This window comes from Mytilus trossulus, chromosome 10 (genome assembly GCF_036588685.1).
Source record: "Mytilus trossulus isolate FHL-02 chromosome 10, PNRI_Mtr1.1.1.hap1, whole genome shotgun sequence".
In the NCBI taxonomy this organism is placed as follows: domain Eukaryota; kingdom Metazoa; phylum Mollusca; class Bivalvia; order Mytilida; family Mytilidae; genus Mytilus; species Mytilus trossulus.
The window spans coordinates 77,745,177-77,769,921 of NC_086382.1; the positions used below are offsets into that span (position 1 = coordinate 77,745,177).

The following is a 24,745-nucleotide window of genomic DNA, read 5'->3' on the forward strand; positions in this document are numbered from 1 at the left end:
TCATATTCAATGCTCTTCCCTTTAGTAAAGGTAAATGAATTGAAGAGGTATGCATCATAATCAATGCTCTTCCCTTTAGTACAGGTAAATGAATTGAAGAGGTATGCATCATATTCAATGCTCTTCCGTTTGGTAAAGGTAAATGAATTGAAGAGGTATGCATCATAATCAATGCTCTTCCCTTTAGTACAGGTAAATGAATTGAATAGGTATGCATCATAATCAATGCTCTTCCCTTTAGTACAGGTAAATGAATTGAAGAGGTATGCATCATATTCAATGCTCTTCCCTTTAGTAAAGGTAAATGAATTGAAGAGGTATGCATCATAATCAATGCTCTTCCCTTTAGTACAGGTAAATGTATTGAAGAGGTATGCATCATAATCAATGTATTCCTTTAGTACAGGTAAATGAATTGAAGAGGTATGCATCATATTCAATGCTCTTCCCTTTAGTAAAGGTAAATGAATTGAAGAGGTATGCATCATAATCAATGCTCTTCCCTTTAGTACAGGTAAATGAATTGAAGAGGTATGCATCATAATCAATGTATTCCTTTAGTACAGGTAAATGAATTGAAGAGGTATGCATCATAATCAATGTATTTCTTTAGTACAGGTAAATGAATTGAAGAGGTATGCATCATAATCAATGCTCTTCCCTTAAGTACAGGTAAATGTATTGAAGAGGTATGCACCATAATCAATGTATTCCTTTATTACAGGTAAATGAATTGAATAGGTATGCATCATAATCAATGCTCTTCCCTTTAGTACAGGTAAATGAATTGAAGAGGTATGCATCATATTCAATGCTCTTCCCTTTAGTAAAGGTAAATGAATTGAAGAGGTATGCATCATAATCAATGCTCTTCCCTTTAGTACAGGTAAATGAATTGAAGAGGTATGCATCATATTCAATGCTCTTCCGTTTGGTAAAGGTAAATGAATTGAAGAGGTATGCATCATAATCAATGCTCTTCCCTTTAGTACAGGTAAATGAATTGAATAGGTATGCATCATAATCAATGCTCTTCCCTTTAGTACAGGTAAATGAATTGAAGAGGTATGCATCATATTCAATGCTCTTCCCTTTAGTAAAGGTAAATGAATTGAAGAGGTATGCATCATAATCAATGCTCTTCCCTTTAGTACAGGTAAATGTATTGAAGAGGTATGCATCATTATCAATGCTCTTCCCTTTAGTACAGGTAAATGAATTGAAGAGGTATGCATCATAATCAATGCTCTCCCTTTATTACAGGTGAATGAATTGAAGAGGTATGCATCATAATCAATGCTCTTCCCTTTAGTACAGGTAAATGAATTGAAGAGGTATGCATCATAATCAATGCTCTTCCCTTTAGTACAGGTAAATGTATTGAAGAGGTATGCATCATAATCAATGCCCTTCCCGTTAGTACAGGTAAATGAATTGAAGAGGTATGCATCATAAGCAATGCTCTTCCCTTTAGTACAGGTAAATGAATTGAAGAGGTATGCACCATAATCAATGATCTTCCCTTTAGTACAGGTAAATGTATTGAAGAGGTATGCATCATAATCAATGCTCTTCCCTTTAGTACAGGTAAATGTATTGAAGAGGTATGTACCATAATCAATGCTCTTCCCTTTAGTACAGGTAAATGTATTGAAGAGGTATGCATCATAATCAATGCTCTTCCCTTTATTACAGGTAAATGAATTGAAGAGGTATGCATCATAATCAATGCTCTTCCTTTGCATTCTATTGTATTAGTCTAAACACAAACAAATATATGTAATTGACTTTAAAAAGAACTTAAAACACTATCATGCACCTAGTACACTTTAAAGAACACTCAAGTTTTATTTTTTAAATTCGCTTGATCGCCCTATATTTTGGATGAGCAAACATAAAAATGATATGTAATTGGGTCAAATCAGTTGTTAATATAAAAATAAGAAGAGAGACATCTAACCACAAGAGACATAATGATACAGAAATTAACAATTTGAGGCCTTGAACAACCGCATAGTCAGCTACGAGAGGCCCCGAACTGACAAATGTGAAACAATTCAAACGAGAAAACTAACGGCACAATTTATGTATAAACAAGAATGTGTTCCCAGTACACGGATGCCCCATTCACACTATCATTTTCTTTTTCAGTGGGCCGTGAAAATGAGGGGGGGGATGTCTCTAATTTGGCTTTACAATTAGAAAGATCATATCATAGGAAACGTGTACTAAGTTCCAAGTTGATTGGACTTCAACTTCATAAAAAACTACCTTGACCAAAAACTTTTACCTGAAGCGGGATAAACGGACGGACGAACAGACGAACGCACTGACCAGAGAACATAATGCCCATAAATGGGCATAAAAATTAAAAAAAAAAAAAATATGTAACAGATCAACAAACGACAACCACTGAATTAAAACCTCCTGACTTGGGACAGGCACATAGAATCATATTCAAAACAGTGTGGTCCTGGTCATTGATTGACGACCTAAATTATCCCATTGACTGGGACAGGTTAGGTGAACGTTTGTCGGTAACAATCACTGCTCACCATGTACTTGTTAAAGACACCGAATCTGTGGGGTCACCAAAGGTTCTCAACACCTAAATTAATCAATTCGAAAAACGAATCCGGAATAATACGATGTGTTGATTTATATTAATAATATAAATCAAAACAAAAAGGTTATTCCTGAATAATTTTTCGAATTATTTTATTATCAAAGGCGTTAAGAACCTTTGGTGACCCCACAGTTTAAATTCTATAATAAGCAGTGGTTGTTACAGACAAACGTTCACCTAATCTGTCCCAGTCAATGGGATAATTTAGGTCGTCAATCAATGGCCAGGACCACACTGTTTTGAATATGATTCTACATACAGAATGTGGCGGGGTTAAACATGTTAGCGATATCACAACCCTTCCCCTAGCCTGGGACAGTGGAGTAACAGTACAACATAGTAACAAACTATGAAAATAAGTTGAAAAAGGAAGTTAACTCATCAGATGAATACAAATATAAATACTACACAGAGATGACGTGGCCGGGTAGTTGTACATCCCAACAACAAGAAGACACAGATCTGAGAGTACTCGCAGTTACTGCTTTGTTTCTTGCATCAATAAAATTTTATAATAAACAAGAAATAATTGTAACAGGATGCTGTTTCGAAGTCTCCTATAATCGACATTTTCATGGTCGTCTGACATTGGGCATAGTCAAGTACACATTGGTTTGGTTTAGTAAAGTGATATGCACGTGTGACGTTTATGAAATACGATATTGAACGAGGTTTGACCAACGTCCGACAAGTAAACAGAAACTGCGTTTGTTGTCATTACTCTTTGTATTATTAAAAATTAAAATAAACAATCGAACATCGTTTATTGAGCATTTTGCATATGCAATGTAATTCAGCCTTTGGGAAATTTCCGGCAAGTTTCTGATTTGGTCAAATCTGTGTCATTACATCTTAACAGTGTACCTGAATCCTGGATACCAATGTAAGATGAAACCTTGTATTATAAAATCATAATAGTCAACACCCCGTATAACCCCGATACAGATAAAAATTGGACGTATAGGCTTTCGAAGCGATTATCAAGACAGGGGCGGATCCAGCCATTTTAGAAAGGGTGGGTTCCAAACCCAGGACAAAAGGGGGGGGTTCAACTATATGTCCCCATTCAAATGCATTGATCGGCAAAAAAAAGGGGGGTTGCAACCTTTTTTGAGCATATATGAGTATGTCAATGTGCATGTTAGTTGATTCATTCGATTACTGTGGTATCATTATTATTCGTTGAATATCAATTTTCGTTGATTTCGTGGGTATAGGTGAACCACGAAATTAAATATTCAACGAATGACAAATTTTCTAAAGGCTTGTATGAAGACATAAGCAAATCCACCAAATTAAATATCCACGAACATGCAAGTTTTCTCCTTCATCCACGAAAATTGGTACCGACGAAAATAAATGAATCCACAGTATACAGTTGTTGCAAATTTTAGATATGCTGATACTACATAGAACGTTTGATAAAACTGCTAGATGCAAAACACACAGACATGGATCAATTGCCTACGTTAAAATATGTGGTAAACAATGCTGAATATCTTTTCGTTCATAATTCTTTTTACTATCAATGCATTATGCAATCATAAATAATTATATGTTGCATTACTGCGTGCCTTCAAATGTTTTCGTTTTTAAATAATCACGTGCACTGTACAGTTCGTTGACAAAAACCGTCACAATTCCCTCTCTTTGTAAGGTATTCGAGATAGCATCATCGACCCTTTTTCTGTATTTTATTGTTAAATTTTATCTGTAAATGTAGCCGAAGTAGTTGACCTTGAAATATCAGTCATCCAAAGCCAAAATTGCAATGTTTTAACCAGCGTACATATAACAGGATTATTTTTTATTATTGAATTTAGGACGTGCAACGTTATTCCTAATGAAATAAACAGATAAATATATTCCAGATGAAATAAAGTTTCAAAAATAGAGTACAGCCAATAAAACTTCAATGACTAAAACTTTTCAAAATTTGAGGCTCTTCCCAATGCCGATGTTGGTCCATACGAAAGAAGCCATAGGAGTTCGTTGAACTTTGTTTACCGAACGATTTGTTGGCATTTCAAATGTGTTTTTTTTTAAACATATAGAAAGGAGTAGGGGCAATAAGGCCCTTATTTGGCCCAAAAAATACTCTTTATTTAAAAGTTATCATACATATTTTTAAATTACTGAAAATTTTACAAAGGTATAAGGTACTAAGAAAAACCAATCAAATTTGACATCGAACTAGTTACCATTTTAACTTTTGTGAAAAGTTGTCTCAGTGGCCATCATGAGACAACTTTTCACAAAAGTTAAAATGACATGGGTGTAAGGGTCCGTGTAACACTTATCAATTCAAAGTTTTAAAAAGTTTTGAAATTTCAGATTTTTGGAATTTTGATCAAAGTTTTAAAATATCAAAATTTCAAATTGTGTAGAAGTTTTGAAATTTTGAAATTTTAACCAAATTAATAAAATATTAAAGTTTTAAATATCGTTTATAAATTTGATAGTTTAGAAATTTGATCAAACTTTTAAAATACTAAACCTAACGTGCAATGTTGATTATTTCACTTTTTGAAAGTTTGATTTTTTTCAAAATTTTGATTAAAATATCAAAAATAGAAAAGGGGCAAAAAGGGGGTATCTGTAAAAAGCAAAACGAGATAAAAACGGAACGAAACGAAACAATATGAATTGAAAACATACTGATACTTAAAAGTTAATGTATGAAATAAAACCAAGACAGACAGTTGTAAGCGGTGAAAAATTGGATGACAAAATAAATATTTCTCCAAAGAAGAGAATTCATTTCAAAACCAGACGTACGGCTCTGATATTGGCCATTTTACTTGCTGGTTTTTCTAGCACCCATATTATAGGAGAAACAGGAGTAACATTAAAAACTGAACAACTCGCAGTAGGTCAAACAGTATGGTTAGGTTGAGCATGTATATATATTTTCTACTGAACTCTAAGCAATAAAAAGGCTCAATACACGATGTATTTGCCGCTGTACTACATTGAACGCCCATCTATCCATTTGCATCTTCGCTAGCCAAGGGTTACGATCCACTCCCGCTCTCTTCACGAAGAGAGCGGGAGTGGATCGTAACCCTTGGCTAGCGAAGATGATCCATTTGTAGATGTCGGCATTTGAAAATTCTTTTCAAAAGTTTATATCAGTGATAAATGGTAATCTTTTGTGGAATCCAATACATTTAGATAGTCACTTTTTCTTTACTTTGATACTTCCACGAGGGGCTTCGATAATGGTATATTAAAATATTCTGATCCCCAATTTGATGAGAAAATAACTTATTCTGTGACAACGAAAAATTCCAGTCCCAATTTTCTCCATGCCTTACAGTGTTAAATTTTGAACCCGACAAGTTGATTAATAGCGATGAAAAACTTAATAAAATTATTAGCGCTTCGACAAAACAACCACACCCAACTTTTAAATTTAAACGGTTACCCCCTTAAAGACAACGTTTGAACTGGTTATCATATACGTACATTATGGGTCCTAAATCAACCACTGTTTTTAAAAAGGTAATAAAGGGAAAGGGATATTATTGTTCCGTATTTGCATTTTGTTATTTGGGCATTATTTAGTAATCGTACGACAATCCACTTTGAGCAAACTAAAAGAACACATGCAATGTACATCCAGTCAGAACGGGGCGTGTAAAGAAAAGCCAAACTGTCAGCTGCATGATGCATTTTTCCATTTTAGGCCGTATACCAATGTTGCTCTCGAAAATTCCGTACAATGTAAAACGCTGAATTTCAAGTAAAGAATTCACCTACGGAACGCAGAAAACTGAAATTTGAAAGTCGAAGAAAAATAAGAACCGAAACAATTAAAGAGGTGTTTGGCCAAAGTGAAGTTAAAACATATCAAAATCCATCTATAAGGGCTACTTTGTCCGAGGGAGTTGAATCCTACGTTTCTTCGTAATTTGTACGTAAACAACCTATTTTAAATTATCGATTTTTTTGTTGCCAGTGACAAATATTTCATGAATGTTCCGGAACAAGTTAGCAATAAATACAACAAGGAGAGAGTGTTCTATTGAAGAAATAACCTTTCAATTGGTTTAATTGAGGTCTGGAGCTGGCGTATGGCAGTAACTGCTAGCCTTATATATAGTAGTCCTTTGTTAATTTATTAGCATTGTCATTTTGATTAGTTTCTTTTGCTTCCTATTCTGACATAGGACTTGTATTTCCTTTTCAAGTGCATTTAACTGTTCGCATTACATGTATTACTGTGTGCAGAGAATGTCTCTGCTGTGTGTTTTTCATTCTTTATTTGCTAGAGGTATAGGGGAGGGTTGTGATCTCACAAAACATGTTTATATAGATTAGACCGTTGGTTTTCCCGTTTGAATGGTTTTACACTAGTAATTTTGGGGCCCTTTATAGCTTGTTGTTCGGTGTGAGCCAAGGCTCCGTGTTGAAGGCCGTACTTAAACCTATAATGGTTTAATTTTTAAATTGTTATTTGGATGGAGAGTTGTCTCATTGGCACTCACACCACATCTTCCTATATCTATTAACCCCGTCGCATTTGTCATGTTTGTGCGCCTGTCTCAATTCAGGAGTCTCTGTCCATTTAGTCTTGTATGATTTTAATTTTAGTTCATTGTTATATTTCGAAGTTTACTATGACGTCTATAATCACTGAAACAGTGCAATTTTTTGGTCTAGGGACCATCAGAAGCACGCTTAGCATGTAACGTTCATTGCGACGCTAACTATACATTAAGTATTCCTTTCGTATCATTTCTTGGAATTGAAATAAATCATAAAAGGCAATATATTATCGTCATGCACTCGATAAAAAAGAAAGCAAAACATTTAAAGTCAAATGGCGTCGAAGCGCCATTTCTGGGTCTACCTTCATCAAGAACGTCAAAAGTGCGAATAATACACTTTGGTTTACTGCGAGTTGGTCAGTTTTCACTGTTACTTCTAAATGTTTGGCACTGGGAACACCAAATAGCTCTGAAATTATTTATCTAAGAGATTTAAATCAACTTATTTGATTCCGGTTTAAATAGGTTTAGTCTTGTAACAATCATTCTTAGTTATAAATAAATAGCACGAAATATATTAAATAATTTTTGATAACAAAATAAATATTGAAAAGAAGAAGTCGTTTTTTTTTTATGAAACATATTAGACATCACATGGGATAACAGTATCCTGAAATTTTAAGGTTGTGCATCTATCAAAAATTAATAAATAATTAAACCTATTTAAACCGGAATCAACTACGTTGATTTAAATCTCTTGTATAAGGTTTAGCGTTTGAGATAAATAATTCAAAGCTATTTTGTGTTCCCAGTGCCCAACATTTAGATGTATCAATGAAAAATGACAAACTCGCAGTAAACCATATAGTATTATTCGCCTTTTTGACGTTCCTGATGAAGGTAGATCCAGAAAAATCGCGTCGGTCGCATACAACTTCAAACGTTTTCCTTTCTTGTTTATCGATTGCATGATGATAATATATTGCCTTTTATGATTTATTTCAGTTCCAAGAAATGCTACGGAAGGAATACTTTAATATATCGTCGCAATGAAAGTTGTGCTAGGCGTGTTTCAGCTGGCCCCTAGACAAAAAAGTGTACTGGTTCAGTGAATATAGACGTAATACTAAACTCCGAAATACTAGTATAACAATGAACTAAAATCAAAATCATACAAGACTTAAAAGGACAGAGGCTCCTGGATTGGGACAGGCGAACAAATGCGGCGGGGTTTAACATGTTTCGTGAGATCACAACCCTCCCCCTTTACCTCTAGCCAATAAAGAATGAAAAACACACAGTAATACGAACAGTAAAACGCACTTTAATAGGAAATACAAGTCCTATGTCAAAATAGGAAACAAACTAAGAAACTAATCAACATGACAATGATAATAAAATAACAAAGGACTACTATATGTATAAGGCTAGCAGTTACTATCATACGCCAGCTTCAGACCTCAACTAAACTAATTGAAAGGTTTTATATGTCTTCATTATGCACACTCTCTCCCTGTTGCATTTATTGCTAATTTGTTCCGGAACATTCATGAAATATTTCTCACTGGCAACAAAAAAAATCGATAATTTAAAATAGGTTGTTTACATACAAATTACGAAGAAACGTAAGATTCAACTTGCGAGGACAAAGTTTCCCTTATAAATGGATTTAAATATGTTTTAACTTCACATTGGTCAAACACCTCTTTAATTGTTTCTATCATATTTTTCTTGAATTTCAAACAGTTTCAGCGTTCCGTCGGTGAATTCTTTACTTAAAATTCAGCGGTTTACATTGTACTAGTTTTTCGAGAGCAACATTGGTGTACGGCCAAAAATGGAAAAAAATCCATCATGCAGCTGACAGTGTGGCTTCTCTTTGCACGCCCCATTCTGACTGGATGTACATGTGTACTTTTAGTTTGCTCAAAGTCGATTGTCGTACGATAACTTAAAAATGCCTAAATAACAAAATGCAAATACGGGACAATAATATCCTTTAATACAAAAATATCTATTCCTTTTGTTTACTATTATAAAACAGTGGTTGATTTAGAACCTATAATGGAGCTACGTGTAGGATAACCAGTCCTTTTGTCGAAGCGCTAACAATTTTATTAAGTTTTTCATCGCTATTAATTAACTTGTCTGGTTCAAAATTTAACACTAAAAGGCATGGACAATTTTTCTTTTGTCCTCTGCTGGCACAGAATATTATATCATCAAAGTAGGGATCAGAATATTTTAATGTACCATTATCGAAGCCCCTAGTGGTAGTATCAAGTGAAAAAACAGGGACTATCTAAATATTGGTTCCCCAGAAGATTACCATTTATCGCTGATAGAAACTTTTGAACACAATTTTCAACTTTCAAAATGCCGGCACCTACAACTGGATAGATGGGTGCTTAATGTAGTACAGCGGCAACTATAACATAAACATGAATGCAAGTTGGGTGCTTAATGTAGTACAGCGGTAACTATTACATAAATATGAATGCTCGTGAAAATAATGTTTATGGTATACGTTTATATATGAAAGGTTTCAACTTTTTAAAAATACAAAACCAGAGCTATACGTTGGATTTAAAAGTTTTTACTTTATTTGGCCTTTTCAATTTTATTTGACTGTATTTGCCTTTTTAACTTCATTTGGTTCGAGTGTCAATGATAAGTCTCTTGTAGACGAAACGCGCGTCTGGCGCAAAAACCGGCAAAATTTATATTCTGGTATCCATCTATGATGAGTTTTTGTAGATACCTTGTAACAGTATCTTGGTTCCAATTTGCTGATATTGGATCTTAGTACCGTCTTAATTTCAGCGTAAATAAGATTATATTAAAAACCTCCCACACTGTGGACTAGCACAACCTTAATTAGGACACCACGCATTCAGTATCATAAAACCAGCAGGTAAAATGGTCAATATCAGAGCCGTACGTCTGGGGCAGGTTTATCGAAAATATCCTAAGTTTCGTCCTAAGAATTTCTTAGGACAGGATTTAGGATAAAGTTAGGACCGACTTAGGACACGTCTCAGCATGCACATCGAAGCTATCTTAGGAATATCTTATCTAGGACGTCCTAATCTATGTCCTAAGTATTGGCGGAAAAGAAAAAACAAATGAAAAATGAAAAAATAAAATACGATATCATATTTAATCAATATTTTTTTTAATATGGTTATCTAGAAACTTATTATTAGTTTTAAATTAAAGTTAATAACTATTTTTTGCATAATAATTGTACATTTAAACTGTATAAAACAAAACATTAAGACACACATTATAACTACGTATTACATAAAAAAATTAATAAATTAAAATGTAATCTAGATATATATAATCGGTAAAAATCATTCCGTGTTTTTGAGTGAGTTGAATTCGTAGTGTCACGGATTCATTCTTTCTAAGGCAAATATTGTGCATTTATCATATAAATACGGAGAATTTCAACTATATAACTACTGCTTAAAAAAAAGTGTGAAAATGATCAAAATACGAAATTCAAATATATCCTAAAGTTAGGACCATCCTAAGACCATCTTAAGACATCTAATTTGGTACTAGTATTCTAAAGTAAGGACAATTCCTAGGATTTTCCTAAATTGTGACATGTTTGATAAACCCACTTAGGACTAAGATGTGTCCTAAGTTAGTCTTAGGACACGTCCTAATCCGAAGAGAGCTTCGATAAACAGGCCCCTGGTTTTTATATAGATTATCTCCTTTTAAGAAATATTAATTTTGTCATCCAATTTTTCACCGCTTACAAATGTCCGTTTTATTTCATACATAAACTTTTAAGTATCAGTATGTTTTTAATTCATATTGTTTCGTTTCGTTCCGATTTTATTTCGTTTCGCTTTTTACAGGTATCCCTCTTATTGCCCCTTTTCTATTTTGATATTTTAAGCAAACATTTAAAAAATCAAACTTTCAAAAAGTGAAATAATCAAAATTGCGCGTTAGGTTTAGTATTTTAAAAGTTTGATCAAATTTCTAAACTATCAAATTTATAAACGATATTTAGAATTTTGATATTTTAATAATTTGGTTAAAATTTCAAAATTTCAAAACTTTAACACAATTTGAAATTTTGATATTTTAAAACTTTGATCAAAATTCCAAAAATCTAAAATTTCAAAACTTTTTAAAACTTTGAATTGATAAGTGTTACACGGACCTATTATAGTCCAACGTACGAAATTCAACAATGAGGAAAACCTATACCGTACATAGTCCCATTATGAGAAAATTTAAAAGCCATATTTATAACTAATGAATTATCTGTGAACAAAAACCAAATGGACAGAATCTATATAGCCATTACATACTCATGACGTTGGACAGGCACACAAAGAATGTGCCGGGATTAAACATGTGAGCCCTCAGCCCTCTCCCTGACCTGGAACACTGATGTTACAGCACATGATAACCATTGTACTACATACTCGTGACGTTGGACAGGCACACAAAGATTAATGTGGCGGGATTAAACACATGAGCCATCTCCCTGACCTGGAACACTGATGTTACAGCACATGATAACCATTGTACTACATACTCGTGACGTTGGACAGGCACACAAAGATTAATGTGGCGGGATTAAACATATGAGCCCACTCCCTGACCTGGAACTCTGATGTAACAGTACATGATAACCATTGTACTACATACTCGTGACGTTGGATAGGCACACAAAGAATGTGGCGGGATTAAACATATGAGCCATCAGTCCTCTCCCTGACCTGGAACACTGATGTAACAGTACATGATAACCATTGTACTACATACTCGAGCTCGTGACGTTGGACAGGCACACATAGAATGTGGCGGGATTAAACATATGAGCCCTCTACCTGACCTGGAACACTGATGTAACAGTACATGATAACCATTGTACTACATACTCGTGACGTTGGACAGGCACACATAGAATGTGGCGGGATTAAACGTATGAGCCCTCTAACTGACCTGGAACACTGAAGATGTAACAGCACATGATAACAATTGTACTACATACTCGTGACGTTGGATAGGCACACACAGAATGGGCGGGATTAAACATATGAGCCATCTCCCTGACCTGGAACACTGATGTAACAGTACATGATAACCATTGTACTACATACTCGTGACGTTGGATAGGCACACACAGAATGGGCGGGATTAAACATATGAGCCATCTCCCTGACCTGGAACACTGATGTAACAGTACATGATAACCATTGTACTACATACTCGTGACGTTGGATAGGCACACACAGAATGGGCGGGATTAAACATATGAGCCATCTCCCTGACCTGGAACACTGATGTAACAGTACATGATAACCATTGTACTACATGCTCGTAACGTTGGATAGGCACACAAAGAATGTGGCGGGATTAAACATATGAGCCCTCAGTCCTCTCCCTGACCTGGAACACTGATGTAACAGTACATGATAACCATTGTACTACATGCTCGTAACGTTGGATAGGCACACAAAGAATGTGGCGGGATAAAAAATTTGAGCCCTCAGTCCTCTCCCTGACCTGGAACACTGATGTAACAGTACATGATAACCATTGTACTACATACTCGTGACGTTGGATAGGCACACACAGAATGGGCGGGATTAAACATATGAGCCATCTCCCTGACCTGGAACACTGATGTAACAGTACATGATAACCATTGTACTACATGCTCGTAACGTTGGATAGGCACACAAAAAATGTGGCGGGATTAAACATATGAGCCCTCAGTCCTCTCCCTGACCTGGAACACTGATGTAACAGTACATGATAACCATTGTACTACATGCTCGTAACGTTGGATAGGTACACAAAGAATGTGGCGGGATAAAAAATTTGAGCCCTCAGTCCTCTCCCTGACCTGGAACACTGATGTAACAGTACATGATAACCATTGTACTACATACTCGTGACGTTAGACAGGCACACATAGAATGTGGCGGGATTAAACATATGAGCCCTCTACCTGACCTGGAACACTGATGTAACAGTACATGATAACCATTGTACTACATACTCGTGACGTTGGACAGGCACACATAGAATGTGGTGGGATTAAACATATGAGCCCTCTACCTGACCTGGAACACTGATGTAACAGTACATGATAACCATTGTACTACATACTCGTGACGTTGGACAGGCACACATAGAATGTGGTGGGATTAAACATATGAGCCCTCTCCCTGACCTGGAACACTGAAGATGTAACAGCACATGATAACCACTGTACTACATACTCGTGACGTTGGATAGGCACACACAGAATGTGGCGGGATTAAACATATGAGCCATCTCCCTGACCTGGAACACTGATGTAACAGTACATGATAACCATTGTACTACATACTCGTGACGTTGGACAGGCTCACATAGAATGTGGCGGGATTAAACATATGAGCCCACTCCCTGACCTGGAACACTGATGTAACAGTACATGATAACCATTGTACTACATGCTCGTTACGTTGGATAGGCACACAAAGAATGTGGCGGGATTAAACATGTGAGCCATCTCCCTGACCTGGAACACTGATGTAACAGTACATGATAACCATTGTACTACATACTCGTGACGTTGGACAGGCACACATAGAATGTGGCGGGATTAAACATATGAGCCCTCTCCCTGACCTGGAACACTGATGTAACAGTACATGATAACCATTGTACTACATGCTCGTAACGTTGGATAGGCACACAATGAATGTGGCGGGATTAAACATGTGAGCCCTCAGCCCTCTCCCTGACCTGGAACACTGATGTAACAGTACATGATAACCATTGTACTACATACTCGTGACGTTGGACAGGCACACAAAGATTAATGTGGCGGGATTGAACACATGAGCCATCTCCCTGACCTGGAACACTGATGTAACAGTACATGATAACCATTGTACTACATACTCGTGACGTTGGACAGGCACACATAGAATGTGGCGGGATTAAACATATGAGCCCACTCCCTGACCTGGAACACTGCTGTAACAGTACATGATAACCATTGTACTACATACTCGTGACGTTGGACAGGCACACAAAGAATGTGGCGGGATTAAACATATGAGCCATCTCCTTGACCTGGAACACTGATGTAACAGTACATGATAACCATTGTACTACATACTCGTGACGTTGGACAGGCACACAAAGAATGTGGCGGGATTAAACATGTGAGCCCTCAGTCCTCTCCCTGACCTGGAACACTGATGTAACAGTACACGATAACCATTGTACTACATACTCGTGACGTTGGACAGGCACACAAAGAATGTGGCGGGATTAAACATATGAGCCCTCTCCCTGACCTGGAACACTGATGTAACAGTACATGATAACCATTGTACTACATACTCGTGACGTTGAACAGGCACACAAAGAATGTGGCGGGATTAAACATATGAGCCATCTCCCTGACCTGGAACACTGATGTAACAGTACATGATAACCATTGTACTACCTACTCGTGACGTTGGACAGGCGCTCAAAGAATGTGGCGGGATTAAACATGTGAGCCCTCAATCCTCTCCATGACCTGGAACACTGATGTAACAGTACATGATAACCATTGTACTACATACTCGTGACGTTGGACAGGCACACAAAGAATGTGGCGGGATTAAACACATGAGCCATCTCTCTGACCTGGAACACTGATGTAACAGTACATGATAACCATTGTACTACATACTCGTGACGTTGGACAGGCACACAAAGAATGTGGCGGGATTAAACACATGAGCCATCTCCCTGACCTGGAACACTGATGTAACAGTACATGATAACCATTGTACTACATACTCGTGACGTTGGACAGGCACACAAAGAATGTGGCGGGATTAAACATGTGAACCCTCAGTCCTCTCCCTGACCTGGAACACTGATGTAACAGTACATGATAACCATTGTACTACATACTCGTGACGTTGGACAGGCACACAAAGAATGTGGCGGGATTAAACATATGAGCCCTCTCCCTGACCTGGAATACTGATGTAACAGTACATGATAACCATTGTACTAAACACCTGTGACGTTGGACAGGCACACAAAGAATGTGGCGGGATTAAACATGTGAACCCTCAGTCCTCTCCCTGACCTGGAACACTGATGTAACAGTACATGATAACCATTATACTACATACTCGTGACGTTGGACAGGCACACAAAGAATGTGGCGGGATTAAACATATGAGCCCTCTCCCTGACCTGGAACACTGATGTAACAGTACATGATAACTATTGTACTACATACTCGTGACGTTGGATAGGCACACAAAGAATGTGGCGGGATTAAACATGTGAGCCCTCAGTCCTCTCCCTGACCTGGAACACTGATGTAACAGTACATGATAACCATTGTACTACCTACTCGTGACGTTGGACAGGCGCTTAAAGAATGTGGCGGGATTAAACATGTGAGCCCTCTCCCTGACCTGGAACACTGATGTAACAGTACATGATAACCATTGTACTAAATACTCGTGACGTTGGACAGGCGCTCAAAGAAAGTGGCGGGATTAAACATGTGAGCCCTCTCCCTGACCTGGAACACTGATGTGAATACAGAATGAAGAACGTGAACAGTTTAACTTCATGTGTGTGAACTTTATCTACAATTCTTGTAAATTGTTACATAACCGCAACTGCTGCTAGAAGTACATAAACTATTTTCAAACTGTGATGAACATATGTAAATAATTGAACATTTCGTCGTGATCTCGTCTTTATTGACTGTCTCTGTGTAAATCATAGTTCTTGTTGTTTGTATATGATTTATTGTAATTGTCTTTGCTTTGTTTCATACTCTCCAATAGGAGGCAAATAAATTATATATGTGAGCCCTCAGTCCTCTCCCTGACCTGGAACACTGTTGTAACGGCAGAACAACATGATAAAAATAGCTGGATACGACTGCAGTGGTCCAACCCTGAACAGTTGGGGCAAAAATGGACACAATATTCACATTTGATACAGGTCTGAATTTGGATTGTAATTAAAAATATTTGACACATAATAGGTTTCTGACACAGAATTATTGTAGGCAAAGAACTTTGAATTGGCTATACGACTTGAATTTATATTCAATTTTATGCTTTTGTGCAATACACTATGCTGTTGTGAATTGACTCCCTTTTTATTTTTTTACTTTTGTGCAATACACTATGCTGTTGCGTATTGACCCTCCTTGCATAAAACAATCTCTTTATTTTCTGAAAATTGAAATGAGAAAAAAATTGCCCCTCCCCCTAAAAATGCCTTGAAAACAACAAAAAAACATACATAAGTATGGCTAAAATTAATATTCCTTTATTAGTATGTTAGAAAAATAAATTGATCACTAATCACCTCAAGACAATACAACATTTCTTTATACACAATTTAAAAGCAATGTAAGGGAGGTAAATCCTAACAGACACAACATTTGTTTACCCCAATTCTTAAACGGTTTGAGCACTTACCTCCCCACAAGTCAATCATACCAACCCTTTCAGGTATGGAAACTTCTGGTATAGTTTCATACAATTAAACACAATTTATTGTCTGGAAACTACTTAAATGCTTATTAGTGCTCCTAATTCCTAAAGGTGTAATACCACCATTGATTTTCCCCTATTAGTCTTTGTTAAATTTGCACTTTTCAAAAAATTGTGCAGAATTTATCCTTGTTTCAAATAAAGAAATACTTGGCATGAGTAAAGTTTTATCCTGTCTAGTTCTAAAGAAAAAAAATCACATAACATTTCATTGCATATAAGAAAATAACCATCATTGGAAGTTAACCAATCAAATTTCTCCCCTTATTTTATCTGTGTTTAGTCACCATGTAACCACAAGATTACAAAATTTTCTATAGAAATCCCAAATAAAAAATAATGGTGTTTTGAAGTACCCATGACATATGTTCATGACACAGAAATGGTTTTACTGCAATAAAATGTAGGATTAATTACCTACAACTGTCAAATTCAAGGGAATATTTTTTTTACCTACTTTCGTATATAACCGGATGTGACGTACCATGATTTGGTGATATTACACCTAAACTATCAAAAAAAATAATCATATCCAACCTTTCTTTTGAGGCTATTAACCTTTTGTATAAATTTCAAGGATTTCTATTCACTACTACTTATAAAAGTTGTCGTCCGGAAACCAACTGTCTTGGATGACGCAGACAACAACGTGATACCAATGTACGACTTTGGCCGTCCTATAACAACTATGAAGCACGAGCAACATTAAGTTTTTAACATTTAAAAATACCAAGCAAGATTTATCAATGGTAGTGATTTCGGTTTTTTAGTGTTTGTCTATAAAATTTCACTTTTTTGAAAAATCTTGTAGTATGTAATGAGTATCATGGCAAGGAATATATTGAAGCAAAATATCTAAAGAAGAGATATCCGGTTTTCTTTAAAAGTATAAATTCTTCACTGTCTTAACTCAATGGTACATAGCGTGTTAGATTTGAACGTGTCAACATGCAGATTCATCTGTATCGGGGTTTTACAGGATGGTCAACTTGAAACCAAATAAAAACCATGTGCTCCACAGGGCTCAGCTTTGTACCACCGCAGAAGTTGAACCCTGAACAGTTGGGGCAAGAATGGACACAACATTCAAGCTTGATACACCTCTGAATTTGGATTGTGATCAAACTTTTAACATAATATGAGTTTCTGACACAAAACAAATGTCAAGATCTTACAAATCTATTGCACAATACTGTGCAATTAAAGATTTCTTCTTCAAACTTTTCAAAAATATACATAATTTACAAGCAGTTTAAGGGAGGTAAATCCACACATACCCAACATTGTATGTTATATGTTTTTGAGTTACCTCCCTTACACTGCTTCAGAAATTGTCTTAATTGTCCATTGGCCCAAAAAAAAACGTTTTTCCCCTTTTTACAAATATTTTGAAGTCAATACTAACCATCCCTTCATGGAATGGAAACTTGTGGTATAATTCCAGAGAGATTCATACACTTAAACACAAGTTATTGACTAAAAACTACAAAAATGCCTATTTGGGCCACTTACCGATTGAAACCTCCCTCCCTTGAAGTAAGAATCCCACAACTCAATTTCAATCTTCCATTTGTAGTAAGAAACCTTGTAGTATAATTTCAGAGAGATCCATACACTTGAACAAAAGTGAGTGTCTGTAAACAAGAAAAAAATCTTCTTTTTGGCCCCTTATTCCTATATGTTCAAGGATATTTACCCCAAACTGAATCCAATATAAAAAGAAGATGTGGTATGATTGCCCATGAGACAACTATCCACAAAAGACAGCTATAAAAGGCCCCAATAAAACAATGTAAAACCATTCAAATGAGAAAACTAACGGCCTTATTTATATAATTTTTTTTAAAGAAAAACAAATATGTAACACATAAACAAACAACAACCACTGAATTCCCTTCGTTATATGGAGTCGTGTGGTACAATGTCATAGAGATCCATATAGTTATACACAGTTATTGTCCAGAAACTACAAAAATGCTTGTTGTTTGCCCCTTTTCGGGACTTAATTCCTCGACTGTTTGCCCCATTACCCTTAAAATAATCCAAACCTTCTACTAAATGGTATGAACATTGTGGTATAATTTCAGAGCAATTGAAAAACTTATTCCCAACTTTTTGTCCTGAAAATAGATCAATGCTTACTTTAGGCCCTTTATTTCTAAACCATTGGGATCATAACCGCAGAAAATCAATCCCAAACTTCCTTTTGTGGATATAAACACTGTGTTGAAATTTGATTGAATTCTATTAACTAATATTAAAGTTATTATCAGGAAACCATATGTCTTCGGACAGCGCTGACAACATTATATCAATATACAACCATTTTTTTTTAATTTTTGCAGTCGTATAACAATATTAAATGATCTTGCTACAGTGTTGAATTGGTAACCATTCATCAGAATAAGTTTATTTAAAGGATCAATAAGTTTACCAGGATCTTTTTTAAATTTCCTGACACAGTAAACAACATTACCATTAATATGAGGATGTGCTTACCAATTTGAAATAAGTTACAACCAAACTTCAAAACCAAATACTTATAATCTATAGAAGACTTAAGTGGTAAAATTGCTAATCAATTTAAAATCAATAGACCATGACCTAGGAGACAAGACCATTAGTTGTCAAACTGATATGTACTGACAGTAAAGCAACTTTATAGAACATATCATTTATCTAACACAAGAAGTTCCTATTAAACTGACTTAAACAGAAAACTTGTTGACTGCGTCCACATCACCATCATTGCTGCCACTGGAAAAGCCTCACCTATGTCTTTCCTTCAGCAACTTTTGTTGCATAGATGATATGGCATTATGATTATTAACAAAATCAAAGTCATTAGAGTTTTAACATTTTACTTTTGTGTACTCAAGTCATCAAGTACATATTTGATCTTTTTTAGTCCATTTTATCTTTTTTAGTTCATTTTATATTTTTTAGTCAACAAACAAACATTATCACAGGTGATTTATTCTGATCATGTGACAGTCATGTTTTGTCTTCCTCACAAAGTTCAGTGTCCATATCTTCTTTGACAGGCTGTGTTTCTACATGAAGTTTCTTAGGTTTTTTGTAAGATCCCATACCAGCAGCTCTGTCTGCCTCCGCTTGTGTGTAGGGTTCAACCTGTAATGCTTTTACCCTGAAAGATAATAATATTAAACAGCTTGTGTGTAGAGTTCAATCTGTAATGCTTTTAACCTGAAAGATAATAATTAATACTAAACAGCTTGTGTGTAGGGTTCAATCTGTAATGCTTTTACCCTGAAAGATAATAATACTAAACAGCTTGTGTGTAGGGTTCAATCTGTAATGCTTTTACCCTGAAAGATAAAAATACTAAACAGCTTGTGTGTAGGGTTCAACCTGTAATGTTTTTACCCTGAAAGATAATAATACTATACAGTGCTTGTGTGTAGGGTTCAATCTGTAATGCTTTTACCCTGAAAGATAATAATACTAAACAGCTTGTGTGTAGGGTTCAACCTGTAATGTTTTTACCCTGAAAGATAATAATACTAAACAGCTTGTGTGTAGGGTTCAATCTGTAATGCTTTTACCCTGAAAGATAATAATACTAAACAGCTTGTGTGTAGGGTTCAACCTGTAATGCTTTTACCCTGAAAGATAATAATACTATACAGTGCATTTCCCTATTTTATACCAAATGTTATTGTGTAATGCCTATATTAGATAAGTTTCACCAAATATTTCAACTTAACACAAATATTGTTGCTAGTAGACAAAATTGATGACCATTTTCGCATGATTGAGTTAAAAAACTTGGGTACTCAGGAAGGGTATGCAAAACCTGATCAACATATGGCATGTTTTTTCTCTCGTTTAAATTGTTTTACACTAGTCTTTTAAGGGCCTTTTATAGCTGACTATGTGGTGTAATGAAGGCCATAAATGTGATCTATAGTTGTTAATTTCTGTGTCATTTGGGGTCTTGTGAAGAGATATCTCATTGGCAATCATACCACATCTTCTTTTTACAAAGTATTGTCATGCTCTTTTGATTTAAAGGATGCCAATTAAGAGATAACTGTATTGTATTTGAAGTTTTATAGGTATGCTACCTGTGTAAAACGTAAACACTGGGCGTTTTCTGGATTCTTGGTCACTTCAGAATGTAATAAAATTTGACAAAAAGAAGATTTTTAGGTGCAAAAGGTCCGAGACCACAATTGTCGTCCCGGTGTTCACAAATATAGTCCCTAGTGTCATGAGTGTTGACTGTGGGTTACTTGTCATTAATTTTTATGCCCCTTCCAAATTTATTTCTTCATGTTTAATGCCTCAAATTGCAAGAAGGGTGGTGAAATTACACTGTTAAAAAACTTGGGTCCAGAATTTTAAAGGAAAGTAGTGATTTAGTCCAGCTGAAAAAGGTTAAATAGTAGTTTTTCCGAAGCTTTCAAAAGATATCAAGACGCCCTAAACATAAAACTGTCCATATTTTGAGTTAGAGCTGATGAAGTTTTCTATAATTTTGATATAATTTGTCCCAAAAGTAGTACAACACACTGTAAAAATTTTATTGAGAAAGTGCTGGTGGGATTTTTTTAATTTTCATTTATCTTCTAAAAGAAATGCACTATGAATTAATTGTGGTCTAGGACCAACATGCGGCAGCGAGTTGTTTTGCTTATTAGTGTAGAAATTACATGTCAATACATTCCTCAATTCAAAATGTCAGCTTACTTGGTTACAGACAAGGAGATAGAGAATTATATACTTACTGTCATACAATCAAAACCATTAATACAAAATAATTGCATTAGAATGTTAATTTTATGTGTGAAGTGTACATTTGTATATGTTGGAAGAGGATTTTATAAGATATCTTTCAATATGAGGTTTAGTTTTGACCAGAAATATTACACCAAGTTGCTCATACTTTTAATCATAGGGTTTAGCTTTTTATTACACAAAACAAATCTTACCTTCTCTTATGAGGTTTACTTCTGAAGTGTTCTGTGAGAGCCTGGTTATTTATGCAATACTTTCTGTAAAATAAATATACACAATGTTGTTCCTATAATAGTAGTAATCATATTTAAACCAAACTTATTGTGTATCTTTTATATTGAATAAGCACTGACAAAATGTCTTTTATATTAGGTATCCCCTGATAACGTTTCTTTAATATTAGATAACCACTGCATTATCGTGTTTATTTTAACGTTATGCACCAACTGCTGAAGTCATTTGGTGAGAGTTTTCACTGTATTTGTCATGAAGGTATCACCATAACAACTCTCATTTAGGAGATTAAGGACTAAAGTATTTTTTTAAATATAGAAATAAAAGTTCATCTTTTCTGGCTTCTGGGGTATTAAATTTTAATCCTGGTATCTTTGATAACTATATTCGCTAATCGACTTGCCATAGTCCAAATAATTACATGTATGACATCTAGATCATGTAGATAGGTTATTTTAAATTTTTACCTTTGACGCCTTCCTGTAAGGCATCAAAGAAGAAAATTTAAACATGACGTTAAATAGGGAGTGTGTCCATAATTCCATAGGGACACAGATGGTCCAAGACCACAATTGTCGTCCCTTGATTTTCGTTGTCCACGAATATACATGTAGTCCCTAGTACTAGTGTTGACAGTGGGTAACTTGCCAATTTTTTGTATACCCCTTCGAAACTTATTTCTCCATGTTTTATGCCTCAAATTGCAAGTACATGTAGGGGGCTGAAATTACACCGTTAAAAAATTTGGTTCCAGAATTTACACATGTTACAAGGAAAGTAGTGATTAAGTCCAGCTAAAAAAGGTTAAGAATTACAAAATCAGAAGCAGTCAAAAGATTTCAAGACCCCCCTAAACATGATACTGTCCATATTTTGAGTTAGCGCAGATGAAGTTTTATATTTTTTGAGTTAGCGCAGATGAAGTTTTATATTTTTTGAGTTAGCGCAGATGAAGTTTTATATATTTTGAGTTAGCTCAGATGAAGTTTTATATATTTTGAGTTAGCGCAGATGAAGTTTTATATATTTTGAGTTAGCACAGATGAAGTTTTATATATTTTGAGTTAGCGCAGATGAAGTTTTATATATTTTGAGTTAGCGCAGATGAAGTTTTATATATTTTGAGTTAGCTCAGATGAAGTTTTATATATTTTGAGTTAGCGCAGATGAAGTTTTATATATTTTGAGTTAGCACAGATGAAGTTTTATATATTTTGAGTTAGCACAGATGAAGTTTTATATATTTTGAGTTAGCGCAGATGAAGTTTTATATATTTTGAGTTAGCACAGATGAAGTTTTATATATTTTGAGTTAGCACAGATGAAGTTTTATATATTTTGAGTTAGCGCAGATGAAGTTTTATATATTTTGAGTTAGCGCAGATGAAGTTTTATATATTTTGAGTTAGCACAGATGAAGTTTTATATATTTTGAGTTAGCGCAGATGAAGTTTTATATATTTTGAGTTAGCACAGATGAAGTTTTATATATTTTGAGTTAGCGCAGATGAAGTTTTATATATTTTGAGTTAGCGCAGATGAAGTTTTATATATTTTGAGTTAGCGCAGATGAAGTTTTATATATTTTGAGTTAGCGCAGATGAAGTTTTATATTTTTTGATATAATTTGTCTCAAAAGTAGTACAGCACACTGTAAATTTTTTATTGAGAAGCGCAGGTGGGATTTTTTACATTTTCATTTATGTTCTAAAAGAAATGCACTACCAAATAGTTGTGGTCTCAAAACTAAGATAATGCCCTTGCTAGCATATAACGCTTTAATAAACATAACTCAAGAACTCTAAAAGTGAAGCTGCCAAAATTTGAATTTGAACTGAGTTTAGTGTTAATAAGCATTAAGACATTATATAAACATATCATTAAATTCAGATAAATGAAAAACGAACAAATTGACACTATTTATATAATTCCAAGACAGTTGGGGGGCACCAGAAGTGATGAAGCAGCGCATCTACTTTGGACACATATCTACTTTTTTATATGGGCTCTGACATCCCATGGCCCCATCTTGTCATGCTTGTCTGGCAAAACAGCCGTTGGACGTCAGAGTAATCTCGGACTAATACAATATCAGCTTCACATAATTGAAGATTATGAACTGTTGCATATGCAGAGTATGTGATTTTTCCATGTTCTCGTCTTTTGAAATCCTTAGAGAAAACCCTCGCCCTGGTTGCCCTCTGAGAAAAAAAAATCCCTGCCATATTGATATCCAAATGCTACACGAACACAAAGTCTCTGTTATGATCTGTAACCACCCTTCATGTTTATTATGATTGAGAAATATATATAAACTCATAAAACTTACGCACAATGAAGACAATAAAATTGAGCACCGCCTGGTTTATCTAAATTTACTTCTTGTTCCAGAAGTTTGGTGGAATTTTTAGGTAACATATCTTCGTGAATTTGGTCTAAATCTTTTGTCTTTCTTTTCGTTCGATACTTTTCTTTCAAAGGTTTATCACCTTTATGTTGCTTCTTTCTGGCGTACCTCCCCATCGCTGTCTTCAGAAAATAAATAAACTTTGTGATGAATTTGTGTTATTACACGTGCAATAGCCGGAAGTCTGTGGAATGAAATAAAAGCCAGACCAGTATCGGCCACACACTCTATAAAATTCCGGATTTTTAGATAACTCAGGAACATTTATTTTAGATATATATACTGTTCCAAGAATAACCACAAACCACAAAAGATTTATTTAAAGTCGAATTTAAAAGATTTTAGAGTATAAAGTATTGAAACAATTAGCAGGGCATATCCCAGACTAGATCATGCATACGTCGTTTATGTGATTCAGTAATCGGTTCTACTCTTCTTATTTAAAAAAAAAAGTTTAATAAATGTCAATAAGATAGTAACCCAACAGCACACAACTAAATTTACAGATGGCCTAAAAGATGGACACTGGCATCGCCGGATTCTATAGTATATAACATAGAAAACTAAAGAATAAACAACACGAACCCCAACAAAAACTAGGGGTGATCTCAGGTGCTCCGGAAAGGGAAAGCAGATCCTGCTCCACATGTGGCACCTGTCG

General features: G+C 35.2%; 1 protein-coding gene across 1 annotated transcript; it reads right to left on the minus strand.

Annotated features, from left to right (window-relative positions):
* Positions 1-19,526: 19,526 nt before the first annotated feature.
* LOC134688608 (zinc finger protein 593-like) lies at positions 19,527-24,281 on the minus strand. Its single transcript, XM_063549436.1, has 3 exons — positions 24,007-24,281; positions 21,638-21,700; positions 19,527-19,830 (listed from the first exon to the last, which is right to left on the minus strand). Exons 1-3 carry the CDS (start codon positions 24,198-24,200, stop codon positions 19,677-19,679), a joined length of 411 nt encoding a protein of 136 aa, XP_063405506.1. The 5' UTR covers positions 24,201-24,281; the 3' UTR covers positions 19,527-19,676.
* Positions 24,282-24,745: the final 464 nt, after the last annotated feature.